The 23905-nt window shown below is 49.7% G+C and overlaps 14 protein-coding genes across 14 annotated transcripts; 7 read left to right on the top strand and 7 right to left on the bottom strand.

The window, feature by feature from the left end:
- The first annotated feature begins 285 nt into the window (after positions 1–285).
- On the top strand, positions 286–3464 carry BDV17DRAFT_155710 (putative meiosis protein MEI2). Its single transcript, XM_073754549.1, has 14 exons — positions 286–825; positions 873–1263; positions 1358–1792; positions 1849–2205; positions 2259–2294; positions 2351–2417; positions 2471–2489; positions 2547–2577; positions 2627–2644; positions 2701–2729; positions 2780–2823; positions 2876–2955; positions 3015–3120; positions 3174–3464. Exons 1-14 carry the CDS (start codon positions 635–637, stop codon positions 3407–3409), a joined length of 2040 nt encoding a protein of 679 aa, XP_073613370.1. The 5' UTR covers positions 286–634; the 3' UTR covers positions 3410–3464.
- A 516-nt stretch (positions 3465–3980) lies between these two features.
- Positions 3981–5041, top strand: BDV17DRAFT_154983 (uncharacterized protein). Its single transcript, XM_073754543.1, has 2 exons — positions 3981–4362; positions 4421–5041. The coding sequence occupies exons 1-2, from the start codon at positions 4136–4138 to the stop codon at positions 4809–4811; spliced, it is 618 nt and encodes a 205-aa protein (XP_073613369.1). The 5' UTR covers positions 3981–4135; the 3' UTR covers positions 4812–5041.
- Positions 5042–5503: 462 nt separating this feature from the next.
- BDV17DRAFT_155606 (uncharacterized protein) lies at positions 5504–6795 on the bottom strand. Its single transcript, XM_073754547.1, has one exon. The coding sequence runs from the start codon at positions 6551–6553 to the stop codon at positions 5549–5551; it is 1005 nt and encodes a 334-aa protein (XP_073613368.1). The 5' UTR covers positions 6554–6795; the 3' UTR covers positions 5504–5548.
- Positions 6033–8032, bottom strand: las21 (mannose-ethanolamine phosphotransferase LAS21). Its single transcript, XM_073754541.1, has 5 exons — positions 7682–8032; positions 7589–7633; positions 7254–7542; positions 7067–7194; positions 6033–7015 (listed from the first exon to the last, which is right to left on the bottom strand). Exons 1-5 carry the CDS (start codon positions 7882–7884, stop codon positions 6601–6603), a joined length of 1080 nt encoding a protein of 359 aa, XP_073613367.1. The 5' UTR covers positions 7885–8032; the 3' UTR covers positions 6033–6600.
- A 506-nt stretch (positions 8033–8538) lies between these two features.
- BDV17DRAFT_293526 (DUF2423 domain-containing protein) lies at positions 8539–9027 on the bottom strand (the record flags this gene model as incomplete). Its single annotated transcript, XM_073762631.1, has 3 exons — positions 8539–8681; positions 8740–8778; positions 8844–9027. The coding sequence occupies 3 exons, from the start codon at positions 9025–9027 to the stop codon at positions 8539–8541; spliced, it is 366 nt and encodes a 121-aa protein (XP_073613366.1).
- Positions 9028–9234: 207 nt separating this feature from the next.
- Positions 9235–11714, top strand: BDV17DRAFT_269534 (PINIT domain-containing protein). The gene is made up of 7 exons (XM_073758579.1): positions 9235–9550; positions 9620–9838; positions 9890–9961; positions 10025–10344; positions 10408–10513; positions 10564–10789; positions 10856–11714. The coding sequence occupies exons 1-7, from the start codon at positions 9406–9408 to the stop codon at positions 11289–11291; spliced, it is 1524 nt and encodes a 507-aa protein (XP_073613365.1). The 5' UTR covers positions 9235–9405; the 3' UTR covers positions 11292–11714.
- BDV17DRAFT_155020 (trafficking protein particle complex subunit) lies at positions 11658–12841 on the top strand. The gene is made up of 4 exons (XM_073754544.1): positions 11658–12053; positions 12215–12332; positions 12403–12492; positions 12556–12841. Exons 1-4 carry the CDS (start codon positions 11824–11826, stop codon positions 12682–12684), a joined length of 567 nt encoding a protein of 188 aa, XP_073613364.1. The 5' UTR covers positions 11658–11823; the 3' UTR covers positions 12685–12841.
- On the bottom strand, positions 12573–14990 carry BDV17DRAFT_154946 (malate dehydrogenase). Its single transcript, XM_073754542.1, has 11 exons — positions 14765–14990; positions 14499–14528; positions 14405–14436; positions 14242–14352; positions 14098–14185; positions 13659–14036; positions 13516–13600; positions 13317–13461; positions 13117–13250; positions 12883–12944; positions 12573–12771 (listed from the first exon to the last, which is right to left on the bottom strand). Exons 2-10 carry the CDS (start codon positions 14509–14511, stop codon positions 12938–12940), a joined length of 993 nt encoding a protein of 330 aa, XP_073613363.1. The 5' UTR covers positions 14512–14528; positions 14765–14990; the 3' UTR covers positions 12573–12771; positions 12883–12937.
- Positions 14991–15015: 25 nt separating this feature from the next.
- On the bottom strand, positions 15016–16597 carry BDV17DRAFT_269496 (60S ribosomal protein L28). The gene is made up of 5 exons (XM_073758578.1): positions 16491–16597; positions 16297–16391; positions 16183–16206; positions 15990–16114; positions 15016–15919 (listed from the first exon to the last, which is right to left on the bottom strand). The coding sequence occupies exons 1-5, from the start codon at positions 16540–16542 to the stop codon at positions 15742–15744; spliced, it is 474 nt and encodes a 157-aa protein (XP_073613362.1). The 5' UTR covers positions 16543–16597; the 3' UTR covers positions 15016–15741.
- A 456-nt stretch (positions 16598–17053) lies between these two features.
- BDV17DRAFT_293521 (DUF2015 domain-containing protein) lies at positions 17054–17489 on the top strand (the record flags this gene model as incomplete). Its single annotated transcript, XM_073762630.1, has 2 exons — positions 17054–17105; positions 17170–17489. 2 exons carry the CDS (start codon positions 17054–17056, stop codon positions 17487–17489), a joined length of 372 nt encoding a protein of 123 aa, XP_073613361.1.
- A 589-nt stretch (positions 17490–18078) lies between these two features.
- BDV17DRAFT_293520 (U2 snRNP complex subunit HSH49) lies at positions 18079–19260 on the bottom strand (the record flags this gene model as incomplete). The annotated part of the gene is made up of 3 exons (XM_073762629.1): positions 18079–18753; positions 18813–19188; positions 19241–19260. 3 exons carry the CDS (start codon positions 19258–19260, stop codon positions 18079–18081), a joined length of 1071 nt encoding a protein of 356 aa, XP_073613360.1.
- A 295-nt stretch (positions 19261–19555) lies between these two features.
- BDV17DRAFT_269489 (mitochondrial import receptor subunit TOM7) lies at positions 19556–20558 on the top strand. Its single transcript, XM_073758577.1, has 5 exons — positions 19556–19678; positions 19749–19795; positions 19856–19884; positions 19948–19984; positions 20040–20558. Exons 1-5 carry the CDS (start codon positions 19652–19654, stop codon positions 20059–20061), a joined length of 162 nt encoding a protein of 53 aa, XP_073613359.1. The 5' UTR covers positions 19556–19651; the 3' UTR covers positions 20062–20558.
- An 80-nt stretch (positions 20559–20638) lies between these two features.
- BDV17DRAFT_293518 (putative mitochondrial folate carrier protein Flx1) lies at positions 20639–21702 on the top strand (the record flags this gene model as incomplete). The annotated part of the gene is made up of 3 exons (XM_073762628.1): positions 20639–20756; positions 20830–21096; positions 21161–21702. The coding sequence occupies 3 exons, from the start codon at positions 20639–20641 to the stop codon at positions 21700–21702; spliced, it is 927 nt and encodes a 308-aa protein (XP_073613358.1).
- A 402-nt stretch (positions 21703–22104) lies between these two features.
- On the bottom strand, positions 22105–23896 carry BDV17DRAFT_154428 (uncharacterized protein). Its single transcript, XM_073754538.1, has 5 exons — positions 23879–23896; positions 22883–23816; positions 22776–22829; positions 22547–22720; positions 22105–22475 (listed from the first exon to the last, which is right to left on the bottom strand). Exons 2-5 carry the CDS (start codon positions 23699–23701, stop codon positions 22137–22139), a joined length of 1386 nt encoding a protein of 461 aa, XP_073613357.1. The 5' UTR covers positions 23702–23816; positions 23879–23896; the 3' UTR covers positions 22105–22136.
- Between the last annotated feature and the right edge of the window lie 9 nt (positions 23897–23905).

The following is a 23905-nucleotide window of genomic DNA, read 5'->3' as shown; positions in this document are numbered from 1 at the left end:
AAGAAGGGCTCTTTTCTTCACATTCTAGGTGCACAATCATGTTTCGCGTGCAGCCGCCCTGTTCGATGGATGGCTCGAACACTGTATGAGAATAATCTCTTTGGCAATCAATTCTGATAACTGAAAATGATTTCAGAAGTCTCCTTCATGGTACGCTATATAAGCTAACACTTGTCACGTTCAGACTGGGGAAGATTGATCCCATCTGCTTTCTTTGGGTAGCGCATAGTAGTAGAGGTCTGCCGCTCTGCTCTCATGGTGGCAGGTGAGGTGATTATCCATGATGCTAGTGCCATCCAGTGATTCTACTATGCCTTGGTGACCTAGCCAGACACATAATATGTCTAGTTCAGCTCTCACTTCTTTTGGCCTTGCTTTCAACCCGAAGCTTCTTTCCCAGCCTCACTTTCATGAGCATTCCAACTTTGTGAAGAGTATCGCATTCACCAAACTTGCATTTATCTTAGCATGCTCTACGGCCATTACTTGCTTTAGTCCGATTCGCTCTTTCTTGACCGGCTCTCTAGGTCAAAGTCACACTTCTGCCTCTGTTGCTTTGTTAACACAACTGGCGTTTACGTGGGAGTGAAACAAATCCCCAGCCTACTGAAACCTTACGACTCTCGCCATCAAAATGAGAGGAACTGACTCTTCTCGTGGGCTGAGCAGCCCTGGCTCCACGGATGGAGTTGCTTCTCCAAATGGATCGCCGGATACGAAGCTCACAGCATTCTCACCGGAGGATGTGCGATCCAAAACACTTTCTGATTCGAGTGCGTGCGGTCCTCTAGAAGACTGGACTGGCTTCAGACAGTTCTGCTCGACGTAAGTAAGTGATGGATGAAGCGTGAACTGCTGTTGACACACTATAGCGTTTCGTCGGACCCGTTTCTTGTCTCTACAACTGGGTCTAGTCGGCCACAGCTGTCTCCTACTGCTGCGAGCTTCACACCCATTGGAATGGCGGACTCTGCAGCTGCGAACAGAGCTCACTTTATGAAGAAGGATCTGTCGCCTAGCAATCTCAGCTTTTTGGCAGCCAACTCCAATGCAGACTCGGGTGCTGCGGGTGCTGCGTCCACCAGCCGCCTCGAGCGGTCTCTACCTGCCTTCGGCGCTATTGGAAGTGATAGAATTCATAGGGACCGGCATCCCCTCAGCCCAATCCGGGGGAAGATCGAGCCAGAGCTGCAAGCTCGTGCTCTACTTATTGAAAATGTTCCAACAAGCCTAACTTACATGGCTTTGGCTGGATTCTTCAACGTGAGTCTCTCTTCATGCCGCTACTGTATTTCTTCCGCCCTCCCACTTCCCTCTTTCCTTTTTTCTTTAGGCGCAGCGAATGACCTTTCAGAAGCGACGTGAGTTTACCTCTCTCAAAGGCCCCATTCTATCCGAGTTGAGCACCAAGGGCAAGGTCTATGTCTCTTTCACCGATTGTCGTGAAGCCAAGAAGGCAGCTGAAAAGGTCCGCCTTCTTCGACCAGAATGGCGAGTCCTCCCCCTTACTCCCAAAGAGTACGTGCAACATCTGGATCCTGCTCTTCTTTCTCAGACATCGGACTACGAAGGGCAGCTGCTGGCTACTGTCTACTATGACAGTCGGAATCCTGGATTAAACCAACAGACAGTAGCTCGGTCACTCGAGACACTTGCCATGACATTTGGGGATATCAAGACGTACACACCTCTACTCTCCGGCCAGGAGAATATCGCCGAGTTTCACATTGAGTATTTCAATAATCGTGACGCCGAAAATGTCATGACAACTCTCAATGGCACCTCCGTGGATGTAAGTCCCAAAAATGTATTTCTCGGTTGCATCAGCGCTAATTGGATATTTTGAAGGACTGCGTTGTCGAAGTCTCATTGTTCAAACCTGATGTAGAGAGTGAACCATACCCTTCTCCCCAAAGTCCATGCTCTGCAAAAGGAAATGTGCCCTGCCTGGATGCCTCTTACCAGGAGGACGCGCCGTGGACTTCTCGGCACAGCCGTGCACCTTATATGGAACTCAGCCCTACAGGTCGCTCCACAATTCCACCAGGTGAACATGCTGGCTTGATGGATTGGATGACAAGAGCGGGTGAAAGGATTCTACCTTCTCCTCGTCGTGAAGCCACCCGCTACCCTGAATTACGTTTGACCAACCAAAACGCCGTCGATGTCGAGCGCATTCGCCTGGGCTTGGATGTCCGAACCACCGTACGTGTCCCCAACATCAATCCTCATTGACCCCGCTCAACCTTGTTCGATAGATTATGCTTCGAAACATTCCCAACAAAATCGACCAGGCAAGTTTCATAAAGCTACCTTAGGTGTCATTGCTGACATTGTCTGACTTGTCCAGACTATGCTCAAGGCTATTGTCGACGAGACCAGCCATGGAAAGTACGATTTTATGTATCTACGCATCGGTAAGTGAGAAATCAGAAGTTTTGATGCGTGAGGACTGAGTGGCCCCAATCAGATTTCGCAAACAATTGCAAGTATGCGGGCCCGTTACTATAATGACCTCTTCACTCGTACTGACACTCCTGGGTCAGTGTTGGCTACGCTTTCATTAACTTCGAGGATGTAAGCAGCGGCATTCCTTGCTCCAGTGAAAAGACTAATGTTCGGGCAGCCCATTGATATCATCGACGTTAGTTTCTCGTTCACCGTCAAGTTATCTTAGAGTTTAGTCTTACAATGACCAAGTTTGTCAAAGCGCGAGCAGGGCGCACCTGGTATGGCTTCCGATTACAACCGTCATACTGCGATATTAATTGAAGCTCAGGAACTGCTTTAACAGCGACAAAGTCGCAGAAGTTTCATACGCGAGTAAGTACTCTCTGAACCTTAAGTACAGATTCCTGCTCTGAAACTTGAACAGCCATCCAGGGTAAGGACTGTTTAGTGCAGAAGTTCCGCAACAGTTCTGTGATGCTCGAACACCCTTCATTTCGCCCAAAGGTACGGCTTCTCCCAGTAAGAGGAGTCTGGACGCATTTGTTAAATGCTCATGGCGGCAGATCTTCCACACTGGTACAGGGCCTCTTGCAGGGAAGGAGGATCGATTTCCCGGACCAGACAACCCCTCGAAGATGCGGCGCAGCATCGAGAATGCAGAGCATGTTGGTGAGTGGCCCGGCAAATCCCGAAAACCCTTGCTAAATGTATTAAATCGTCAGGCCTGTTCGCGCCACGAGTTGGGCAACAGTATCGAGATGAACAGCGCCGTCGTCGCTCGCAATTCGACCGTGGCACTACTGCGGCTGAGCGCGAGATTGTATACGTTCGGACTGTCGCTCCTCGACGCCCATTTACTGCTATGAGCAATGGCCTGAAAAGCGCCCCTTGCACATACCCTGGAATGAAAATGTGGTATGACTCAGTTCTCCCCGAGCAAGGCCCTAGAACCTCTTAATGCCTGGTTTGATAGCTGCAACTATCTTTGCAGGAGTCGGGAGTGTTGACCTGTTTGTGTACAAGAATATGTTCCTGGTGCTGCGATTTTTGTTTTCATCTACCTCGATTTTACTTGTGTACTTCAACCCTGTTCATATATGGTTTTCTTGTTCCGAGTGCATTACGGGCCTGGGGAGGGGCTACCAACGGGTTTTGATTCATGAGAGATAGCCATTCTACGCCCAGGTTGACTTGGTTGTGGTGTCTCAGTTTGAGTCTGATTGTTGGGTTCATCTCCGTTTGGAAGTCATGTGTGAGGTTTACACATCGATGAATAATATAATGATGAGAAGGGGAGGGGGGAGAACAGGCAAGCAGAACAGACACACGGGCTTTGTTCTCCATCTACTTAGTCAAACCGCTCGAATTGAGAGAAAAGTGCTTTCTTTGTTGATGTCTGCAGGTCAAATATTAGAGTTGGCTCTTCGAAATCAAGACTACGTAAGCACAGCCCGAAAACGTGGACCATGTAGGTAGGCTGTAGGCGAGCCCGCACGGACCGAGGCTGACTGACCACTTTTGGTGGGCATCTCCGATCCTGCAGCCCAGGAAGGCTGCGGACCTTCGGCCTCTTGCTGTCAACCTCCAGGCTCGGGCTGCCCTTACTATTGCCCCGATGCGTCTGGCAGTCTGGGCGAACCTCGCGGGCTCGATTCAAGTCACCGGCAGATAAAACGCACATAATATGGACGGGGATGAACTCCTTCGTGTCCATTCCATAATTCACCTGATATTCCACCGCAACAGAAACCAGCACGGCAGGACGAAATGGTGGAAATGGCTGTCTATTCTGAAACGGACTGTTTGGAATCTTGTCACGTCTTTGAGTCCAAGCGATGAAGGAGATTTCCGCGCGTCCGCTGAGTCCTCCAGACGGTTCTTGGCTGATCGAATCCTACCAAGGTGTTACGTGTGAGTTTGGTTACACCAGAACAATTTTCTCGCGACATCGCGCTGATTTTATCTCTAGGGCTTTCTCGGTAGTTGTAGCTGATGTCCAGTTCTCAACTCTGGGCACTGTGCTTATCGCTACTCTTGCGCAGCTCTCGAAAATAACTGGGATTGACAAGGAACTCAAATCGCACCCTCCCGTAGAAGCTAGCCAAAGGCTCGTTTTATCACCGCACATGAGAATATCGAAAGAACAAGAAGACATGGGAGAAGCTTTGCCACGTACTGCCGAGGCCCAGGAGGTTGCCCGAAGCTCCGAACAGAAACAGACATCGCGGTCAATCCTGGAGAACACTGCGCGTACCACTTCGAGAAAATCTAGTGTTGCCAAGGCATCAGATACAGCAAATCTAAGGAAAAAGAAAAAGAAAAGGAACACAATTGATGACTTATTCGACGGTCTCTTGTGATGTTAGTCACGAACGACAATCTTGCTTAACGCCTGCCTACGACCCATGATAATCCCAACGGAGAATATCTATTTCATTTATATCCAATCATATATACACATTTTGAAGAATATGGTATGGCATGCTAGAAGTCACCAGCGCGACTTCTACAGGCAAACGGGAAGCAGCTCACCCAGCAAATTCACCGCAAAGTGGTGAAGAATTGCCCAAGATATTGTGTATAGGTATTTGGGCGAAAAGACGGTCCAGATGAACAAATGGGTCCTCAAAGCTGTGCACGCAGCCATCACAGATATCAATGAAGAAGCCACGTGAAAGGTCGAGAGTGTTATGTGAGCCTGGCGTGCGCCTGAACCTCCTCTTGCTTTAAGAAGCTTCGTGGCTGACATCCACCATATTGGACCAGCCCAGTTGCCAACAAATGTCAGTGTTCCGACTAGAATGACGTTGTAGTTCTCGATGCCATTATATGCATTAGAAAGATCGACAGAAGATATAGCGTTCGAGCCACCAAATGCGAAGAAAGTTGTGTACTGCATGAGCAAAGACGTTACGCTGGCTTCAACAGATGTCAAATCCATGGAGGCTAGAATTTTGAGTTGCAGCCTAGAAATTAAGAATATTGGAACATTCGTTACTCTCGACTGAGTCATAAGGACAAGTGTCAAGGCTTCGTGAGGCACTGTGCTCAGTCAGAATACAGTCAGAATAACAGTGAAGTCAAGTCTTGGGGTTCGTTACTTGCCTGCTACTCTGTACAAGACATTTTTTGTCCGGGAAAGGAATGTCGAGAGAACCAGAAGCAAGGCAATACCACCCACCGTAAGCCTCGCATAGGAGACCAGCGATAACCCATTGAGCGACGTCGCAACTATATTGAGAGGGGACTCGTTGAGAAGTTCGGGAGACTCAGAAGCCGCGAAAACTAACTTGAATGTGAAGCCCACTATGGTTATGGCGAGACAGAACAGACGCCACATCAAGGGTGAAGTATAGTCGTTCATTAGATTTAGACAGACATCAGCATAAGTTAGGCCCACGAGAGCCCAAAGGCTATGCTGGTGACTCGGAAAATAGACCCGTGCAATATCTGGATCGGCGGCAAACTTCTGGCCAGTTTGGTTCCAGCGTCTCAAGATTCGGTGGGAGGCTGCTAATGCAATTACTCCCACCCCACTAAGCGCGTGTGTCAGAGAACGGGGTACTTTATCGGCAGAAAGAGAGTAGTGCCGTTGCGATTGAATTGATCTGGCATGTAAGTAGAAAACCCAACCTGTGAATATCCAGTACCAGAACTGTTGTTCTTCCTCCACATAACTGCTTGCAAACATCATGGTCCCGTGAAGTAGAATGCTTGTCGTCAGGAACAGCCCGGACTGTCGGTTTTTTGATAGAGCTTTATATGTCGCAGGTAAAGTGAAAAGAACGGCAAGGCCAGCGATGCATATACCTAGAGAAAGGTATTTGAGATCATAGTTGCTGGCGGTACCGCTCATCACGTCCTGGGAAGCTTTGAGGAAGTGCAGAAGAGCCGATTCGATCTCAGCCTGCACATCGTTTCCACCAGTTGCATCATGCTGGAAGAGTATTTCTTGTGCTCGAGCCCATGCACATTGAGCTTTGTCAAGGCCACTTTGAGAACTCGGATAGCAATTAGCAAGTATTCTCCCTTCTTCCAGATTTTGATTTGGAAATGTTTCTTTGAGTGTTCGCAGCAGCTGCTTGGAGTTTTCGACAAGCATTTGTATTCTTTGGGAGCCTGTGATCCAAGAGGCAAGTCGCAAACGGATTAGTCGAGACGAAATTCATGCAGATGCTGCAGATGCCTCTTACCAAGATGCCACAGGTCCAAAAACTCAGGGATAAATACTCCAAGACTGTTCAGTGGTATTGGAAGTCCCAGAAGACCAGCCAGAGTTGGCGTGATATCGGTTTGATCCACAACGCGGTAGTACTGTAGCTCATTCACCGCATCCACGGGGCTCTCTCTGCCAGCCTTTATGGCTTGGAATTTTGGCGATATGAAGAGCAGGGCTGCTGAGGTTTCACCTGCGGAAGAGCCACCGTGGTTCCCAGCATCGTTCATCCCATGGTCGCCACAGAGAACGAAAAGAGTCGACTGTAAATGTGTCTCTTTCTCCATAGCTCTGTATACTTGCGTGACCATCGAGTCCATTTCCTGCTGTTTCGGTATCATATGTGAACTATATGAGGATTAGAACGAAGCCATGGTTGGATTCGTCAAGGTACGTTACCTTTGCGGTCCAGCTTTATGTCCTATATGATCTAAGCCCAAGTAATGCATAATTAGAGCTGACCAGTCATCTTGAATCAGCTCCCTAGGAATATGGCGAGTCACATTTGTGTCTACTTCAGTAAAATCCTTGATAAATCGTTAGTCAGTCCGAGCCACTATCGCGGTAACGAAACAATGCAACTAACTGATACGAGGAAGCTCGTCGTCCCCTCCGTTCTATTGAACATTCCAGGAAACAGCTTCAACCAAGTATCGTCCCCATACATGATGAGTTGCTGTCCTTGTGCTCTAATCTGAGCCAGCCACGTGTCTTGATAGGCGAGTGTAGACGATGTGTCAGACTCAGCGATATTAAGAATAACGTCAAGGAAAGATGGCACGGACCCTGTCGTAATGGCCTTCAAACGAGGCATCGTAACCGTGGGGGAGCCTGCATAAGCGGTAAAGGGGATTGCGGCACCGGATCGTATGAGGCTATGAGGATCAATAGCTGTTCAATAGCAAATTGAGATGGGCAGACCTTTGAGTAAATTGGAACCCGGAGTTGTTCGAATAAACGAAGTCACTTTGTCTTTCAGCTGGGATACTTGGGGTAAGAGATGCATCTACTTACCTTCGCAAAGCATCAACCACCATGAAGACAACTTTGTCAAAGATCTTTGGCGGAGCATCTTCAGACTCCCTAAACGTTGCCAGGCCTGGAATCAGAGGTTTATAGGGGAAGAATCCGACAGAGAAAGCCGCGATGGCGAAGGGGATGAGAACATTGGCCACGAGTACCAGCCAATTTGCTGGCACAACCGTGATCTTGGCCATCACAGCACTGCTTGGATTATTACGAGCAACGCACAATCTCTCGCAGCTCTATAAGACCATCATTATGGTCAAAGTCCATTCAGATTTCAGAGTACCTCTATAATTGTCTGTTTATGTGCCCCGATGGATCGACATAAAAGGACCGGATTCACCGCCTGCTTATCTCGACATAGGCCCACGCTTAACGATAACCTTGTTTTCTTCGATTTGACTACCATATGTAATGAATTTGAGTAGGCCGTACGTAGTACAGAGTAGAAAATCTGAACAAAGAGGGGTATAGAAATAACAGCAGATTAAACGGTGCCATGCTGGTACCACAAGATTGGTAGGGCAAGGCCAAGCTCAGAACCCAATCCCAGACTTCTCCTTCCAAAATAGAAGAGCGCCTTCCAGGATTTCTCCCACCCGCTGAGGCGTTTATGGTTTGCAGTCCTTTGCAACAGCCCGAGAGTAGCAGACGAGGCATCAATGGATGTTGTCGGACACCCAATTTGCATCGCTCTCGCCTTTTCACGCGAGTTGATTCTCAAGGCCATGGCGGATAGTCGAAGCCCACTTCGTATAAAAGCGCAGCGAGTGGGGCTACTGAATTTTGGTAGGACGAGAGTGCGCATCTTCGTGATCTGGTGATTAGGAAGGGATTGTTGTGCTTTATTTCTTCCTGGGTGCTTTCTTGGCCTTTGATGGATGCGGTTTGAAAACGATGGATGAACGGTTTTTCCTCTGACGTTTCTGGATTCGTCCCGAGCGCTGCGAGCACCCACTGCTGGTTTTTGAGGAATCAATATCCATGGCTAGATAGGCAATATCGTTAGAATCAGAGGAGAAGCACAGTTGACAGAGACTACTTACCTTCACTTGAATTTGACTTGGCATTCTCATCCTGTGTCTCTAATTGCTGTTAGCTGGGATCGGATTTGGCCTATGATAGCAGGAACCAAAACATGATTGCATACCCATGTTCATGGTGCTTTCGCCCGCCTTCGACTGTGCTTGGTTGTTCGGTTTTGGCTGAGCAGCGAGCTCCTGCAACTTTGCTGATAATCTTTCAGTCCGAGCATCCACAGCAGGCCCAAAGACTGTAGAGCGAAGCTTTGCTTTGTTGCGCTTCTGCACACTTGCGCGAACACTTTTTGCCATTTTCCGCAGCGTAAGTATGTCACAAAATATGGTCGAGAGAGAATATAGGTAGATTCAGAACGATTTGATTGCCACCGAGGTTGGTGGTTTTGGGAAAAAGTTTTAGATTTTCGACCCTCCACCTCCGAGCGGTCTTATGTCATCCGATCGGAGACGCTTGGCTCCTCCGCACGCCTCTGAGCGGCAGTCGCGAGCCTCGAAGTTGATTTGCTGACCAGCAAGTGCAGCGGCGTTTTCTTATAACTGGTATCACACCATTGCTTCAAGATTGGAAATTGAGATGTCTTTGAATGAATTCAGTCAGAAAAAGCTTTCCTCGTTGAACCATATTCCTCGACACTCTGGCCATTAACACTTACTCTGGAGTCCGTCCCCACGATGGCCTCTGGCCAGTCATCTGATCTTCAGAGCGTGATCGCTTTGATCAAGACCCTGACAAATGCGCAACTGAAGGAAATTTTGAGATTTGAGGGGCTGGCGGTCTCGGGGGTGAAAGCTGCGCTTCAAATACGGATCATCGAATGTTTGTTCATCTTTCTCTTTGGTTTATGACCGCAACCAAAACCCATGCTAATGGCCGAACCAACACCAGGTCTTGAACGGCACTACAGCTCAGGCCAGCTTGAGCTTTATGACTCCCTCAGAAAGTTCATATATGGCACTGCGCATCGCGCATTGCCCCCGTCTCCGTCGGTACAGCCACCCGCTCTAGGCCACCCTTATCAACACGCCTCAACCAACCAGTCCATGCAATCGCAACACAGACCATCGCCCATAGGGATGTCAATACCCTCACATGGGTCCGCATCTGGTATGACCATACATAACATTACTATAAGTCTGCCTTCTTATGATATTTCAGGGCCCATAATCTTCAAGGACAGTCCTTTTTATAGGATAATAAGTCAACTCACACCTACTATAGAATGCAAAGGTGAGCTCTCCACCACCACATGTGCGGCCAATTGTTCTATAAAACTCGTCTAACCGTTTAAAGTAGCACGAGAACATACGAGAGATAGTGTGGAACTTAGGATACTCCTCAGCGCAGATGTCGCGTCAAGATTATCGACAGATCCTAGGCTGCGTGTCATGGTTTTCTGTGCCGCCGACACTGGGCTTAACCAGTTCACTAAGTCTGATATTGCTTTCCCTCATCAAGTCGAACTCAAAGCGAATCTCGATGAGGTGAAAGCTAACCTTCGAGGACTTAAGAACAAACCTGGGACAACAAGACCAGCGGACATAACAGGTTATCTTCGGAAGAAAGCAGGCTATACGAATCACGTTGTGATGACTTATGCTCTTACCCATAAGGTAAGCCAGTCCAAATTTAGGCTAAAACATATGGCAAAGTCGCCCTTACCAGTTGGTCAACAGCGCTTTTTCGTTCTCGCAAATCTGGTTGAATGCACGGCGATCGACGAGCTCGTAAATAAGCTGAAACAAAGGAAGACAATTACGAAGGAGCAGGTGCTTCAAGAAAGTGTGTGTCACCGAAGAAATCAGCGAGACTGAAATTCTAACACATAACAGTGAAAAGCAAGGCCGAAGATGCGGACATAGTTGCTACGTCAACCGTGATGTCGCTGAAATGCCCTCTCTCAACTCAACGAATACAGGTGCCGTGTCGCTCCGTGTTGTGTACGCATAACCAGTGCTTTGACGCATCATCCTTTCTCCAATTGCAAGAACAAGCGCCCACTTGGACTTGCCCGGTTTGCGCCAAGGCAACAAGCTACGAATCCCTTAACGTCGACCAGTAAGCTTCCAATAGTTGCTTCATTTGGAGCTCTTCTTCATCTCAAGTTCTTCACTAATTGTATAGGTACGTTGATGATATACTTCACTCGACCCCAGTCGACGTCGAGCAAGTCACCATAGAACCGGATGGTCGATGGTCCAATCCCAAAGATGAAACGGCAACGACAGGGGCCGATAGTGCTACACCTGCGACTGACGACGATGACTTGATTGAGATAAGGGAACCCGGGGTCACACCTGTAAAGCAAGAGTCTCTTCCTGCTTTGGACGTGGTACAGCAAACACCAGCTAGGTCGCGGGAGCCGTCCTCCACATGGTCAACGAACAAACGCCCAGCCCCTGTAATTGATCTGACGGTGAGCGACGACGATGACGGTGACGATTCTCCAGTAAGGCCACCAAAACGACAAGCCGTTAATCTTCCTCGGCCTTTGCCTCGACAAGATCATCGAGGTCCATATAGGGGCTCTTATCCTCTTCCGGCATTCGCTCCAGACTGATGGTCAAATTATTCAAGACAATGTTGCTGTTCAAAATCTATAAACGACGCATCTGGTGGTGTTGCGGCGTGACTTGGTTTCGGTGTACAGAGGACGATTGCGTCAATGGTCATTTGGGCGTTTGGACAGGGTAGATTCGACATTTTAGCGACTAAAGCCGTTCGGTCAATGGGGGTAATTCATTAGTTATTATCGCAAGTTTTCTTCTCGGTACCACAATTCAAACTTTATTCATAATAAGACGTCAGTCTCCTTTCAAATATATGGGGGGGGGTGCATGCTTCAATGTACGTAGATGAATACTGTAGGCTACCGTCAAGGAGCCGCTAAACATCCCGAGCGACTGATTAGTCCTTTCGGGACTCGACTCCGCAGAGCTTATAGTACTCAAGTTCTCTCTCACCCTCGAATGACCACCTGGAATCCTGGACTCACGACAGCGCTTGAGTCGGTTTACTGGTCACTACAACTTTCTCTCCGTCCTCCGCTCTAATTGATCAACGACTCGTTCTCCGCGTCGCCCATCACCGCCATGTCGTTCGATGCGTCCAGCACAAACCCCATGATTTCCGAATCCCGAACTCGTTTGGTCGGCGCATCATGCCTTGATTTCCTCCTCATCGAGCTGGTTCCGATGGCCGAGCGGATAGCCAAAGATCTCGCAGCGGACGATAGACTTCTCGACGATGAGGAGACGAAGGAAACGGCGTTCTTCCGCCTCGAATCATTGGGCTATAGAGTCGGGCAAGGCCTTGCCGAAAGGTACGCCGTTGCAGGTTATATATATCGCAGCATCCTCGCATTCTCTCACCTGCGCCCCTTGATGCGAGTTACTTGTTCGCAGAGAATCCGGGTTGAACTGGTGCCGAAATTGTACGTTCTAAGGACTCCTATGCTAATGTGCCTTTTCCGCATTTTTGCAGATTTTCTCGTGACCGACCCCGTTTCACGGATAACCTCGATGTCATCAAGTTCTTATGCAAAGATTTATGGACGACATTGTTCAAGAAGCAAATCGATAATCTAAAGACGAACCATCGCGTGAGTGCTGCTTGGGTGCTCTGTTCATAATCAAGACCTAATCAGGGCTGATATGGAATCTGGCTGTCAGGGAGTATACGTCTTAACAGACAACTCGTTTCGACCTTTTGCACGAATGAGCATGTCCGTCAGGAGTGAGGCCGTGTCTATGGCACAAGCAGTAAGGCAACTCGTCATTGCGCGTTTACTATAATGAACACTGGCTCTCTAACCAGTATTCTAGTATCTTTGGTTTCCTTGTGGTGTCATTCGCGGTGCACTGTCGAACCTGGGTATCAATACAACCGTCCAAGCCGAAACTACGGAGCTTCCTGGCGCGACATTTCAAATAAAAACGATAAACAAATCTTGAAGAGTACCATAGACGCCATCAGCCCGAGAACCCTACACCCAGTCACCGAGATCATGGACGCCCAAAGCGACACTCCAAATCATTTTGCTATGTTTATCAGCGCATCCTCGGGAAAGGACCTACGCGACATATACGAATGCGAAGAAATATTCTGTGTTCGCTCTGCATTGTCCCTGTAGGATGGATTGCAGATCTAACCGGTATTATTCATGCTCATCACCGCCAATGAGGCTTCATATTATTCTTTCATGATTCAAAGCCTATCTTTCCCGAATACCATCAATTAGCGAAGCTCTTTCATTGCGGCAGTTCTGATGAGACCGCGGAAAATAGGCTGTGGTTGGAATAGGAATGCGAGCAGCATACAAAGACCGACCAATGCATGGAAGAGTACTGGGGATTGTGGGCGGGGGCGGGGGCGGGCGCGTTTACTTTGGTGGGCTCTGGACGAATTCAACGCCCTTGCTAATGTTGCCCTGGAGGCCCTTGATAGCCACCTCGAGCAGCTTCTTCTCGCCATCGGTGACGCCATCGAGAATGTTGATGGCCTTCTGGACACCATTGGGCTATTTATCATGTTAGCATCCTGCCACAGAACTATGCATCTCAATCAACTGAATCTAGACACTCACCCCAAGTTCAATGGGGGTCGAGAAGAAGTCAACGCCTGTGGCCTTGGCAAGTTCCTCGCCACCGGGAACACCGGGCAGGTACACGTAGCTTGGCTCGACAATTCCGGACTGGCCCTTGGATGCCTTGATGACGCTCTCCGCAAATCTGTTATCATGTCAGCTTTGCATGCCGCGCTGAGGATCAAGCAAAATGGCACACCTGAAACCAGCGAAAGCCATAGAGAGGGTAGCAGAACCGGCACCATCCTTGGCCTTAACGACCTCATCTCCGCCGAACTGGACGCCTGAGCAAAAGTCAGCAAGACATATTCTGTTTGGTCACAGTTTTAGAGGGGTACACACGGTTGACAAGAGCATCGTATTTGTCTGCAGGGACCTGGAAGGAAGGAGAGACCTTGCTGAAGAGGGGAACGATAGTCTCGCCGGAGTGGCCACCGACAACGGGGATAGTCACGGTAGATGGGTCCTTCTGGCCGGAGAACTCCTGGGTGAAGGTCTCTGCACGAACAACATCCAGAGTAGTGACACCAAAGAGGCGTGTAGGGTCAAAGACGCCAGCGGCTTTGAGGACCTCGGCAGCGATGGGGACGGTGGAGTTGACGGGGTTTGAGATGATGAGGATGAAAGCCTTGGGGCTGTATTCGGCAATACCCTTGACGAGATCACGAACAATGCCTGCGTTGATCTTGAAGAGGTCATCACGGGTCATGCCAGGCTTGCCTAGGATACGCATATGTTAGTGCAACTGTCACCATATACATGTGGAATTGGCTTGACTAACGAGGAATTCCAGCTGGGATCACGACAATGTCAGTGCCAGTCAAAGCATGCTTTAAGCCGTCATCCTTGGGCAAGTAGCCGGAGATTTTCTGTCGTTCACGTTAGTCCTGCAGCCCGCAGCGCTTCCCGACCTGGCATGACATACGGCAACGGAAGAGATGTGTGAAAGATCGGCGGCGACACCCGGAGTGTTGACAACATCGTAGAGGGCAAGCTCATCGACGAGAGGAGAGGTTTTGAGGAGGAGAGAAAGAGGCTAGAGGTCTTGGTTAGAGATGTGCTGAGAGCTCAAGAGTGGGTATACAAACCTGGCCAATGCCACCAGAAGCTCCGAGGACAGCTATAAGTTTCCTAGTGAGATACAGTCACTCGAATTGGGGGACTTCTTCGCATCCAACCTACCGGCTTTAACCATTGTGTAAACAGAGGACTCTGTTGTTGCAGAAAAGGGAATTAGTTAGAACAAGACGAAGAGGCAGATTTAGCAGATGAGAAGGGCTGCTTGATGATAAGGATCGAACCCAGATGAGAGATGATGGAGAAGAAGATCTGGAGTCGGTGCTGATGCAAAATGGAGGGGTAAATGAGGGGTAGAGCTGGGTGGGACAAGCAAGGAACGAGCTCCAGGTGGTATGAGTGGACATCTTCAGACTATGCCCGCTACTTACTTCGGTGAGGGGGCTAGATGGGGGGTGAGCCAAATTGGGGTGACCGAGGATTTCGAAACGTAACAGATAGAAGGACAGATGCTTGGAGCTTGAGGGTGGTGCAGTGATGCCCCTCGTTATTTATACGTAGACTCTTCTACCGTCTGGGGCGTTTGCCAGTCTGCCAATCTGGATAATGGATAATCACATGTGGAGAGCGACGCCGTCATTCCGGCTGCCAAAGACATTATCGGCATTAGTATAGACTCACGAATCAATCAATATTAGTAGAACTACTCGGTAGAAACCTGACCTACAGCCAAAATACTACAGGTCAGCAGTCCTTCCATTCTCCTTGCCAAACGGTCAGCCCGCCGCATCATGACTATGCCAGCATGCGCCCGAGTCACTGTACCTAGAGTGATGGCTGGTCCAACTCGCAATCGCGGATGTCCAAGCGGACATTTGCTCCCCACGGCCCGGAGATTTTCGTCCTCTGCATAGCCGCTGACAGGGACGACACCGGGTTTACCCATTGACCATGTTGCAAATTCGGGAAAAGGCGGGTATCGAAATTCCCCTACGGCAAATGGGCGGCGGAATCACTCCAGCGGTTCCAACTTTACCACTTGGCTTGGGCCGGCAAACGGCTGCGAGCCTGTGAAGGCATTGAGGCTTTCAAGGTCCATGTGCTCCAGCATGGTGGATTTGTCTACATCTACCCGAGCAAGGCTGATCGTTTCCCCGTCGTATTCAAGACTCCCCAGGATTGATATTCAATCAATGCCCTTGCAAGAATTTGGTTTTGAAAAGGGTTTTCTTTGATTTTGATCTCCCTTTCCCCGGTCCCGTAACTGGGACGGATTGTCGCGGAGTGAACCAATAGCAAATAATGCTTGCTAAAATACATTGATGTCACTTCCCGCTGGACGGCATTATGCCAGTGTATCGAACTTGCAATGTCATATCCTCAATTTTCTCGCTCCAGCCGCATTTCTTTAAGCGGACTCCTGCTCGGCAGCCTTCTTTGCCTGAGCACCACGGGGCTTCCTGGCAGGCGTCTCCTTCTTGGCCTTCTGAGAGCGGCGGATAGCGCTCACACGGGCAACAGCGTCTTGACGGAGGTCGGCACGGTAGTTGCCCTTAGCGGTCTTGTCGGCAACACCCTTGTAGATCCTACAGGTAGCGGGAAAAATCATCCAGTCAGCGAATTCGGACTTAAATGTGGCGACCCGTGTTTGCTTACTTGCGGTTGGAGGCACCGGGGCCGTAGGTGACGGTAGCGAGGCTCTTAGCGGGCTGCTGAGCGGTGTTGGGCTTCTTGGTGAAGGTGACAACACCACCGTTCTCAGTGGGCTGGACACCGACGGCCTATTATTACTCGTTAAAAGATCCATTCTTGCGGAAGGCATGTCATCGAAACTGGCTGGCGAATTTACCTTGGTGTTGGCGTAACCGGCATACTATACGTCGAGATGACATCGTTAGCCACTGTTCTACCAGGTCTGATGCAGAGCAAAATGAAGACCTAGCCCTTCGTCTGATTTTCGTACCTTGAAAGAGTGCTTGTTCAGCACGTTGAGGGGGTCGCGGGAGAGCTGGACGCCACCATTGCTGCTACGCTTGACCAGAAAAGAGTTCTGGTTGCCTATACAGATCCCCCCAAATTAGCCTCCTGTTCGTGATAGAAACCGAACCGCTTCGATTGAAACCAAAAATCGCAGTTGTGCAAATATCGGGAACGTACGGGTGAGCTGCCAGACGAGGTCGCTGGAGACGTTTGATCTTTCGGCGGCCATTGTGAATGTGTGTCTGGAGTTGAAGATAAAGAACACAAATCGAGTTCGTCGCAAGTCCGATTTCCTAGCTTGGGGTCTCAGAATTCCGTGGATGATTGTGCGCCAATGCCAAGAGTGACGTGCCGCGGTCTCGCTAAGCGGGCCGATTTAGGTATAGTTGCTGTTGCCTTTATCTGCCTGAAATCTGAGGCTTAAATAAGGAGTCGCCATGGGCGCACGGTCCACCTGCCGGGTTCCGCAGCCTTCCAGCGCATCGAGGTAACCACCATCGCGCCTCTCTTGGTCAGTCAGCCTTGATCTTGCTTTTCTTCTCGATGCCATAGATGCTACCTACTTCCTTTGGCCGATCCTTGTCACGCCGGCGACGCTTATTCTACTGACAGTTATTAGTCGCCGATTTATACGACCTGCTTGGCCTGCGGACTGCTCTTGCAGTCGTATCATTCCTTGACTAAATATCATTACAGTCCATCACTTGACACAATCGCTCTCATCAGACTTAAGCAGCAAAATGACATACTTCTTCTATTTTCTTGCCCTGTTCGTTGGTATCTGCGGCACTGGTACGTTTCCCAATGGAAATATCCCTGCGGTTCCAGAGACACGGTACTAACATATACTATGTAGCTCTCTATCTCACTCGGTCACGTTGGCTACCACTCCTCCCCATTCCTGACTATATATACCATCGTCTGCCATCAAGTTTCGCCGGCGATATAACGGCAGGGCTCACATCATCTGAGTTTGACATCTCAGCTAATGTCGAGAATGGCGATCAAAGAGCCGGATTGGACGCCCGTGGCAAGCGCGAAATTCTAAACATCATGAGACGCCAACGGGTTGATTTTGATGAAGCTCGTCAAATCTATACTGAACAGCGGTTCGCCAAGAACAATATCGGTCCTGATGGCCGGCCCAGGGACCCCAAATTCGTGTCGTTCTCTTGATGCTAGCCCCTTTCCTACTTTTTGTCTCAGTGCGGTCTACACACTTTGTCCGCCTTTCCTAAGTTCAAGAAGCATACCTTTTTATTGTCTTGGTATAGCCTTTCAGTAGGTTCTCGTTCTAATTGGATTCATATATGTGGCTCATTGGTTCCTGCGCATATCTTTTGTCGAGGTCGTGTTCTGTTGAGGGCTGCGTTTAGGGCTTGCGGAGTATGGCTCTTGGAGATTATAGATCAACTATATACACATGCAGCCCCATTCACAACACTACTGCCACTGAAATCGGGAGAACACGGAGATGTTCAGGGTAAAATGATACTAAAATCGCCGCTATGAAATACAATTACATATCGTTCTTTCAAGTAGTTGTAGTTGTTTCGGCGTCCGATGAGCGTTAACCGCAGGATTGCAGACGGCAGATCTGTGAGTGCGCAGGCCTTGCTCTGGCAGGCTCAGCTACTCTGAATATCGATACTCGAGATTGCAGGCGGAATCAGGGCGTGATTTCTTCCCCGGGTATGCAGTGCGCCCATCCACGTAGCCCATCAGTTTCGATTCTGGTAAGTTCAAGCAAACCGATTATTTTATTTCAACGACCCCGGCCATACCCTGGCTGCTGAAACCCAGGGGGCAATGGTGGTGGCGGGCCAGTGTTCCCTAGAGGGGGGCCAAAACCTGGGGGCGCAAATCCCGGAGTCGGCGCACCCTGGGGCGGGAAATGAGCCTGCTGACCAGGATTGCCGAAGCTTGGGGGCAAGAAAGTCTGCGGGCCTCCATACCCAGCTTGTGAGGGGGGAGGACGTGCTGGAAGTCCCGGATGGTGAGCGGCCAGCGGCGCTGGAGGACCAGGTCTGGCCATAGGCTGCTGAGGAGCAATATTTGGGGGGAAACCGACCGGCTGTGGCGGAGGCACTGGACCTCTTCCCATGCCTTGGTCTGGCGGGACCGTGCTGATGGGTCGTGAGGGATCGCCGTTGGGCATCGAGCCAGGTACGATCGGAATAGTCGGTGTCGGGAATTGTGGTGGAAGGGTTTGCGTCGGCGGTCGAACGTTATGTTTGCGAGCTTGTGCGGCTAACATTCGCTCTGCCTGGTCACCATGTCTCTCACCCTTACCATCTTTCTTGTAGGCATATTGTACAGAAACTTGCTTGTTCATCAGGTACTGGCCGTTCATATTAGTTATGGCGGCATCCGAGGACTCAAAGTCGGCAAATGACACAAAGCCATATCCTCTGGAAAGGTTGCTGTCGTCTCTGGCAATCTGTAAATTAAATTAGTATTGTAAGTAAAAGAAGGTGAGTTGTGGAGCCTCGCGAGTACCTTTGGCAGATTAACCAGGTTGCCGAACCGACTAAACGTATCATAGAGAACTTGCTCCGTGACCATAGGGTCCAAGTTGCCGACGAAGAGCTCGGCTCCAATTTCCACGGACTTTTGTTTATCAGCGGAAGCTTTATTCACGCGAATGGGCTTCCCGTATAGACGGATTCCGTTCATAATCCGCGACGCGTACTCCGCATCCTCCTCGCTGTTGAACTCGACGAAACCATATCCTTGGTGTGACTGGGTAACTCGATCTTTCGGCAGGTGAACGTTAACGATGCGCCCCGCCTGTAGCATGAGCTCCCATACCAGGCTATCGGAGACCCGTTCATCAAGGTTTCCAATATAGACGGTGGCCTCTTTGTCTTGCTCCCTATTGATGTTTAGCGCTTGGAGGTGAGAGCACCAGAAATATCTCAACGTACCAATGCCTTGCGCCTGACATAGCGCCGACTTGTAGAGGTGAACGATTTAGGGAAGTCGAGCGACTGGTCGGGAAACTAGGATCGCAGTGCCGTGGAAGTCTCTTGGTTTGGGGAAAAGCGCGATTTACGAAGATGAGTCCAGAGCGGGCTATCAAAACGTAGAGTATAGAAGAACTAATGGTGGGACATGAAATGAAAGGGGAAGTGCTGTGAATGCGAAAACTTTGGGAGATGCTTTATCGGCCGCGGTGGCTCGCGTCCTCGGCCAGTCAAGCTCCCGAAAACTTTGAGATAACTCCCCTTCCGCCTTCGACTTTGCAATTCAACCACCTTTCCTTCTGCCCAGCTCGATTCTTACTTCAAAACCTCTTGAATTTTTTGATCACAAAAGCGGTCGGTATCATTGTCAGGATGGCTCAATTCTCTGAAGAAACCAAGGTAAGTCGGACTTGCTGCCGTTGTCATTGAGTCATAGTACGCCAGCATGCTGATGGCAGTCATGGATTAGGAACGTATTTCCAAGGTTATCGATGTTTCTCGAGTCGCTGTCCACTAGTGAGAGAATCCTGATTTCCGATTGCAATATTCACCAAGCTCACAACACCTCAACTGTAGCGGATACCTCCCTTTGATCCTCTACCTCGGTATGATATTAATTGTCTGACTCAAGTCTCGACGTGAACCTTGATGCTAATAAGCTACCACAGGATACACATACAGCGAACCCAGGCCGTCTCTCTTCAAGTACTTATGATTACTGTGCCCGACGAAGCCTACTGTCCGCTAACTCACTGAACAGGCTGTTCTCGCCGCTTGCATAATCAAAATCAGTTTCACGAAGAAACTGTTATGAACACTATCTACTTCCACTCTCCAAGATCAGCCAGTTTTTGCATGTTGAACTGCATAGAGTTGGAGCTGAAGTTGCTGAGTGTGTATCTCTGAATTCAGTGTGGAAGTTTGCATCTTGACATTCATCCACGTGTATTTATAAGTATTATGGGTTTCGTTATGTTGGCACCGGTTAATCAGAGCATTTGATTTCCCCCAGATTCGATATTTTGTAAAACATCTTTGCTTGTCCATTGAGTCAGGGCGTACAGCCGTGCTGCTAGAACAGCACATTCTGATCCCAGGAGCCGCAGCCAAAGCACCTAAGCAAGCGGTCTTCACCAGGCCATAGCGATAGTTCAACGCCGGCTAGCAACAAATATTCAGATGCAATATCCTAGGCAGTCATCGCACCGAGTATCGCCGGTCGATCCCAGTATAAAAACGTTCGGCACGCCAAGCGGAAGCTGTCGGACCGAACAAAAAAGTTAGAAGACGAACGAGTTTCCGTAGGTCCCACACCTCACCAAGCACGCTCTGAGTGAAACCTCTCGCAATCAAAGGTTCATGACTGTCAAAGATGGCTTGTCGTCATCCGTGGTGGAAACCATAGCAGGATTCACAGCAGGCATAGTAACTACTCTCTGTCTGCATCCGCTGGATCTCATCAAGACTCGACTCCAAGGTACTTTCACTCCCACCGCACTGTCTTCCAGCAAGGTTTTCAACAGCGCATCTGACATACAATCTGCACACAGTCGATCGAAGTTCGTCCTCCCGAGTCGGCGGTTCACTCCGAGTTGTCCGCGAAATCTTCCACGATGAAGGCGGACTCGTCGCATTCTACCGCGGACTGACGCCCAACATCATCGGTAATTCCTCTAGCTGGGCACTTTACTTTCTCTTCTACGGCAATGTCAAGGATATGATATTATACTGGCGCTCGCGCAGGGCTTCAGATGGCGGGAGGCAGCAGCGTGAGCTGCTCACTTCATCCGACTATTTCATCGCCTCGGGCTCCGCAGGTACGTGCTCGCTTGGGCCACAGGCCTTGAAGAAGTCAACTAACGACCTTGGTACTGGAAACAGGAATCCTAACATCTGTCCTGACCAACCCCATCTGGGTCATTAAGACTCGCATGCTTGCCACGGGCTTAAAGTCACCCGGTGCATATACCTCATTCACGACCGGCGCAAAGCAAATAATCCGCTCAGAAGGTATATCAGGATTCTACCGCGGACTGACACCGTCGTTGTTTGGCGTCAGCCATGGCGCGCTGCAATTCATGGCTTATGAGAAGCTCAAGCTATACCGAACGCAACCGCAATCGGAGGGCGAGGGTGAAAGAGAACTCAACAACCTGGATTTCTTCGTGATCTCGAGCATCTCGAAGATTTTTGCGGGCTCAATCACGTACCCGTACCAGGTGCTCCGGTCGCGGCTGCAAACATATGACGCTCATCTTGCGTACCGAGGGCTTCGGGATGCGATTGCACAGATTTGGGCTAAAGAGGGTTTGGCTGGTTTCTATAAGGGTCTTGGACCGAATTTGTTCCGTGTCCTACCGAGCACCTGGGTAACATTTCTCGTCTACGAGAATACTAGAGCATATCTGCCGAAGGTGGCATGAAGTTGGTTCATATGGATTCAGGTGATGGACGAATAGACGTGCAATTGAATTGGATGCTGCATCATGGTGTTAACTGTTGAAAGGAGCATCAAGACTTTAATTTGGAGCCTTTGCGATAACGCTGAGATGCTCGACCATGAACTCCTCTGACCACTCATTGATATACCTAGGAATAGTGTATGTACAACTATCTTGAGCAATGCTATGTGATACAGAACCTGCGTTATCCGACCCAATCAGACACGCCCCTGCCTATGCAAAACATCCATCCAGCAATCGATGCATCTCCATTATACGGAGTACATGAGCAACAAAGAGAACAAGCGAACATTGGGAAAATTTCGAACAATGGTATCTTGGCAATATGGTAACAAATCCAGTCAAATCACAAGCGAATAAAAGCAGAGCAAATCAAGGCACAGAAAACAAAACAATCATTGATCGCGCTTTCCCATATAGTACTGCTCCACATCATCCTCTTCACTGCTTGACGCCCCGGTATAAACGGACGAGTCCTCGTAGCTTTCCCGGCGGGCTTGGTCATCCGCACTCGACCGCCGCCCCGCGACGGCGCCCACGTCCGACTTAGACGACGGGGATATCCTGCGGTCCTTTCCACGCCCCTTGATACCCTTGTTGCTATTCTTGTATAAGGTCGCGAAGTATTCCCAGAGTCTTCGGTCTTGCGGGTTCATGTGGTCGCCGTCCATCACTTCGGAGAACTTTAGGGTAAGTTTTCGGAGCGTTGGTCCGTGGAACTTGTTCTGATGCGACTGCAGTGAAATTGGCTGGTTAGCTGCCGTCCTTAGCCATACTCAGATCACTCGCTCAATTTGATGCTCACCTTCAGATTTCCAAGCTGCGTGAACTTTTTGCCGCACTCGTCTAGAAGACAGTTAAATGGCTTGCCTTCTTGATGGGTTATTTTATGGGCGCGGACGTTCCCTCGCTGGGCGAATTTTTTCTGGCAGATATCGCACGAGAAGGGTTTCTCTCCTGTGTGGCGTCTTTGATGGGTCTGACATAGGGCAGTTTAGTCAAGTCTCTCTCTGAGTTAACGATTGAGTGCTTACCTTGAGGTTTCCCAGCTGTGAGAACCGCTGCCCGCATCCGGCTTCTGTGCAGACCTATGGGTGGTTAGCTGCGTAGCGTCATGGGATAAGCGTCATTTCTGACTTACAAAGGGCTTGTCTCCGGTGTGGGCTCTCGTATGGATGTCCAAATGGGTCTTCTGAGCGAAGCTTTTCCCACAATGTGGCAGCGTACATACGTACTTCCGCTTCTTCCCTGAACGAGACTGTGGATCCTCAACAAGCACAGGGTGGCGGGGATTTGCAACTGGTGGTGACATATAAGGCTGAGAGTACCCGTTGCTTCCCCCATGAGTCAACTGCTGGAACGGCGGTAGTGACTGCATGGTCGTTGCCGGTTGCGACGAGGATGGTCCTTTGGCCTGTATTGCTTTCATCAAGACGTCTACCTCTGTCGAGAATTCGATCTCGGCCGAGCTAGGATTCTTTGTTGCTGGAGCTACGCCGGTAGCAGGAGGTAGTGTGGTCGACGGAACGGTTTGTGGTTCGGGGTTTCGTTCGACTTTGAGTACAGGTTCTCTCGGCACCCTGTTCACGGCATTTTTGGCCGGTCGAATTTCCGGAATCTGCTGAATCGGCGACGGCTCTGAGGCGAGGCGCACCGATTGCGCATGGAGCGGTTGGTTAGGAACGAAGAACTGCTGGTAGCCAGGGTGATGGTGATGGTGATGATGGTGGTGGTGGCTTTGTGGTTGCTGTTGTTGCTGCTGCTGGTGATGATGATTACTGAGCGGATGGCTGAAACCATACGTCGCAGATGAAGGTTGATGGTATGGTAACGGAAACGAGGCTGTTGGGTTGGTATAGAAGAAGTTATGACCGAGACCAGGGTTCATCATCCGCCGAGGCGCAACAGCGCCAACAGCATGGCCAGGGAACTCGTATGACACGGGCTCTGCGGTCTCCATTGCAGCGGCTCAAGCAGAACTCACCGTTCTTCTGAGCGTATGTCTCTCTTTGTTTGCCGTTCGCTCCCTGCGGTGATGAGGCTGTCGAGATAAGGAAAGGAGAAAGAAAGTCGATCTGGTATTGATATCAGCCATCGCACTGTCACCTTGAACCACATATTAGGCTGAATGCCTTACAGTCGACAACCAGCCTGTGCAGCCTGG

Source organism: Aspergillus undulatus (assembly GCF_047715775.1).
Source record: "Aspergillus undulatus strain CBS 261.88 unplaced genomic scaffold BDV17scaffold_42, whole genome shotgun sequence".
NCBI classification, from domain to species: domain Eukaryota; kingdom Fungi; phylum Ascomycota; class Eurotiomycetes; order Eurotiales; family Aspergillaceae; genus Aspergillus; species Aspergillus undulatus.
This window is presented reverse-complemented; position numbering and strand designations above follow the sequence as displayed.

What these genes read in the sequence shown, in the direction of transcription:
- BDV17DRAFT_155710 (XM_073754549.1), top strand. Translation starts at nt 635, where the DNA reads ATGAGAGGAACTGACTCTTCTCGTGGGCTGAGCAGCCCTGGCTCCACG. An exon ending in TCAATGGCACCTCCGTGGAT is followed by an intron (nt 1,793 to 1,848) that starts GTAAGTCCCAAA and finishes GATATTTTGAAG; the next exon opens with GACTGCGTTGTCGAAGTCTC. An exon ending in CGCAGAAGTTTCATACGCGA is followed by an intron (nt 2,824 to 2,875) that starts GTAAGTACTCTC and finishes AAACTTGAACAG; the next exon opens with CCATCCAGGGTAAGGACTGT.
- BDV17DRAFT_154983 (XM_073754543.1), top strand. Translation starts at nt 4,136, where the DNA reads ATGGACGGGGATGAACTCCTTCGTGTCCATTCCATAATTCACCTGATA. An exon ending in ATCCTACCAAGGTGTTACGT is followed by an intron (nt 4,363 to 4,420) that starts GTGAGTTTGGTT and finishes TTTTATCTCTAG; the next exon opens with GGCTTTCTCGGTAGTTGTAG.
- BDV17DRAFT_155606 (XM_073754547.1), bottom strand. Translation starts at nt 6,553, where the DNA reads ATGCTTGTCGAAAACTCCAAGCAGCTGCTGCGAACACTCAAAGAAACA.
- las21 (XM_073754541.1), bottom strand. Translation starts at nt 7,884, where the DNA reads ATGGCCAAGATCACGGTTGTGCCAGCAAATTGGCTGGTACTCGTGGCC. An exon ending in GGGTTCCAATTTACTCAAAG is followed by an intron (nt 7,543 to 7,588) that starts GTCTGCCCATCT and finishes TGATCCTCATAG; the next exon opens with CCTCATACGATCCGGTGCCG. An exon ending in CATAAAGCTGGACCGCAAAG is followed by an intron (nt 7,016 to 7,066) that starts GTAACGTACCTT and finishes ATCCTCATATAG; the next exon opens with TTCACATATGATACCGAAAC.
- BDV17DRAFT_269534 (XM_073758579.1), top strand. Translation starts at nt 9,406, where the DNA reads ATGGCCTCTGGCCAGTCATCTGATCTTCAGAGCGTGATCGCTTTGATC. An exon ending in CTCACATGGGTCCGCATCTG is followed by an intron (nt 9,839 to 9,889) that starts GTATGACCATAC and finishes ATGATATTTCAG; the next exon opens with GGCCCATAATCTTCAAGGAC. An exon ending in GAATCCCTTAACGTCGACCA is followed by an intron (nt 10,790 to 10,855) that starts GTAAGCTTCCAA and finishes CTAATTGTATAG; the next exon opens with GTACGTTGATGATATACTTC.
- BDV17DRAFT_155020 (XM_073754544.1), top strand. Translation starts at nt 11,824, where the DNA reads ATGTCGTTCGATGCGTCCAGCACAAACCCCATGATTTCCGAATCCCGA. An exon ending in ATCTAAAGACGAACCATCGC is followed by an intron (nt 12,333 to 12,402) that starts GTGAGTGCTGCT and finishes TCTGGCTGTCAG; the next exon opens with GGAGTATACGTCTTAACAGA. An exon ending in CCGTGTCTATGGCACAAGCA is followed by an intron (nt 12,493 to 12,555) that starts GTAAGGCAACTC and finishes CCAGTATTCTAG; the next exon opens with TATCTTTGGTTTCCTTGTGG.
- BDV17DRAFT_154946 (XM_073754542.1), bottom strand. An exon ending in GATCCCAGCTGGAATTCCTC is followed by an intron (nt 14,037 to 14,097) that starts GTTAGTCAAGCC and finishes TGCGTATCCTAG; the next exon opens with GCAAGCCTGGCATGACCCGT. An exon ending in ATACGATGCTCTTGTCAACC is followed by an intron (nt 13,601 to 13,658) that starts GTGTGTACCCCT and finishes ACTTTTGCTCAG; the next exon opens with GCGTCCAGTTCGGCGGAGAT.
- BDV17DRAFT_269496 (XM_073758578.1), bottom strand. Translation starts at nt 16,542, where the DNA reads ATGGCCGCCGAAAGATCAAACGTCTCCAGCGACCTCGTCTGGCAGCTC. An exon ending in CCTCGTCTGGCAGCTCACCC is followed by an intron (nt 16,392 to 16,490) that starts GTACGTTCCCGA and finishes GGATCTGTATAG; the next exon opens with GCAACCAGAACTCTTTTCTG. An exon ending in CCGGTTACGCCAACACCAAG is followed by an intron (nt 16,115 to 16,182) that starts GTAAATTCGCCA and finishes GAGTAATAATAG; the next exon opens with GCCGTCGGTGTCCAGCCCAC.
- BDV17DRAFT_269489 (XM_073758577.1), top strand. Translation starts at nt 19,652, where the DNA reads ATGGCTCAATTCTCTGAAGAAACCAAG. An exon ending in AATTCTCTGAAGAAACCAAG is followed by an intron (nt 19,679 to 19,748) that starts GTAAGTCGGACT and finishes GTCATGGATTAG; the next exon opens with GAACGTATTTCCAAGGTTAT. An exon ending in CCCTTTGATCCTCTACCTCG is followed by an intron (nt 19,885 to 19,947) that starts GTATGATATTAA and finishes AAGCTACCACAG; the next exon opens with GATACACATACAGCGAACCC.
- BDV17DRAFT_154428 (XM_073754538.1), bottom strand. Translation starts at nt 23,701, where the DNA reads ATGGAGACCGCAGAGCCCGTGTCATACGAGTTCCCTGGCCATGCTGTT. An exon ending in CACAGCTGGGAAACCTCAAG is followed by an intron (nt 22,721 to 22,775) that starts GTAAGCACTCAA and finishes GCCCTATGTCAG; the next exon opens with ACCCATCAAAGACGCCACAC. An exon ending in CGCAGCTTGGAAATCTGAAG is followed by an intron (nt 22,476 to 22,546) that starts GTGAGCATCAAA and finishes ATTTCACTGCAG; the next exon opens with TCGCATCAGAACAAGTTCCA.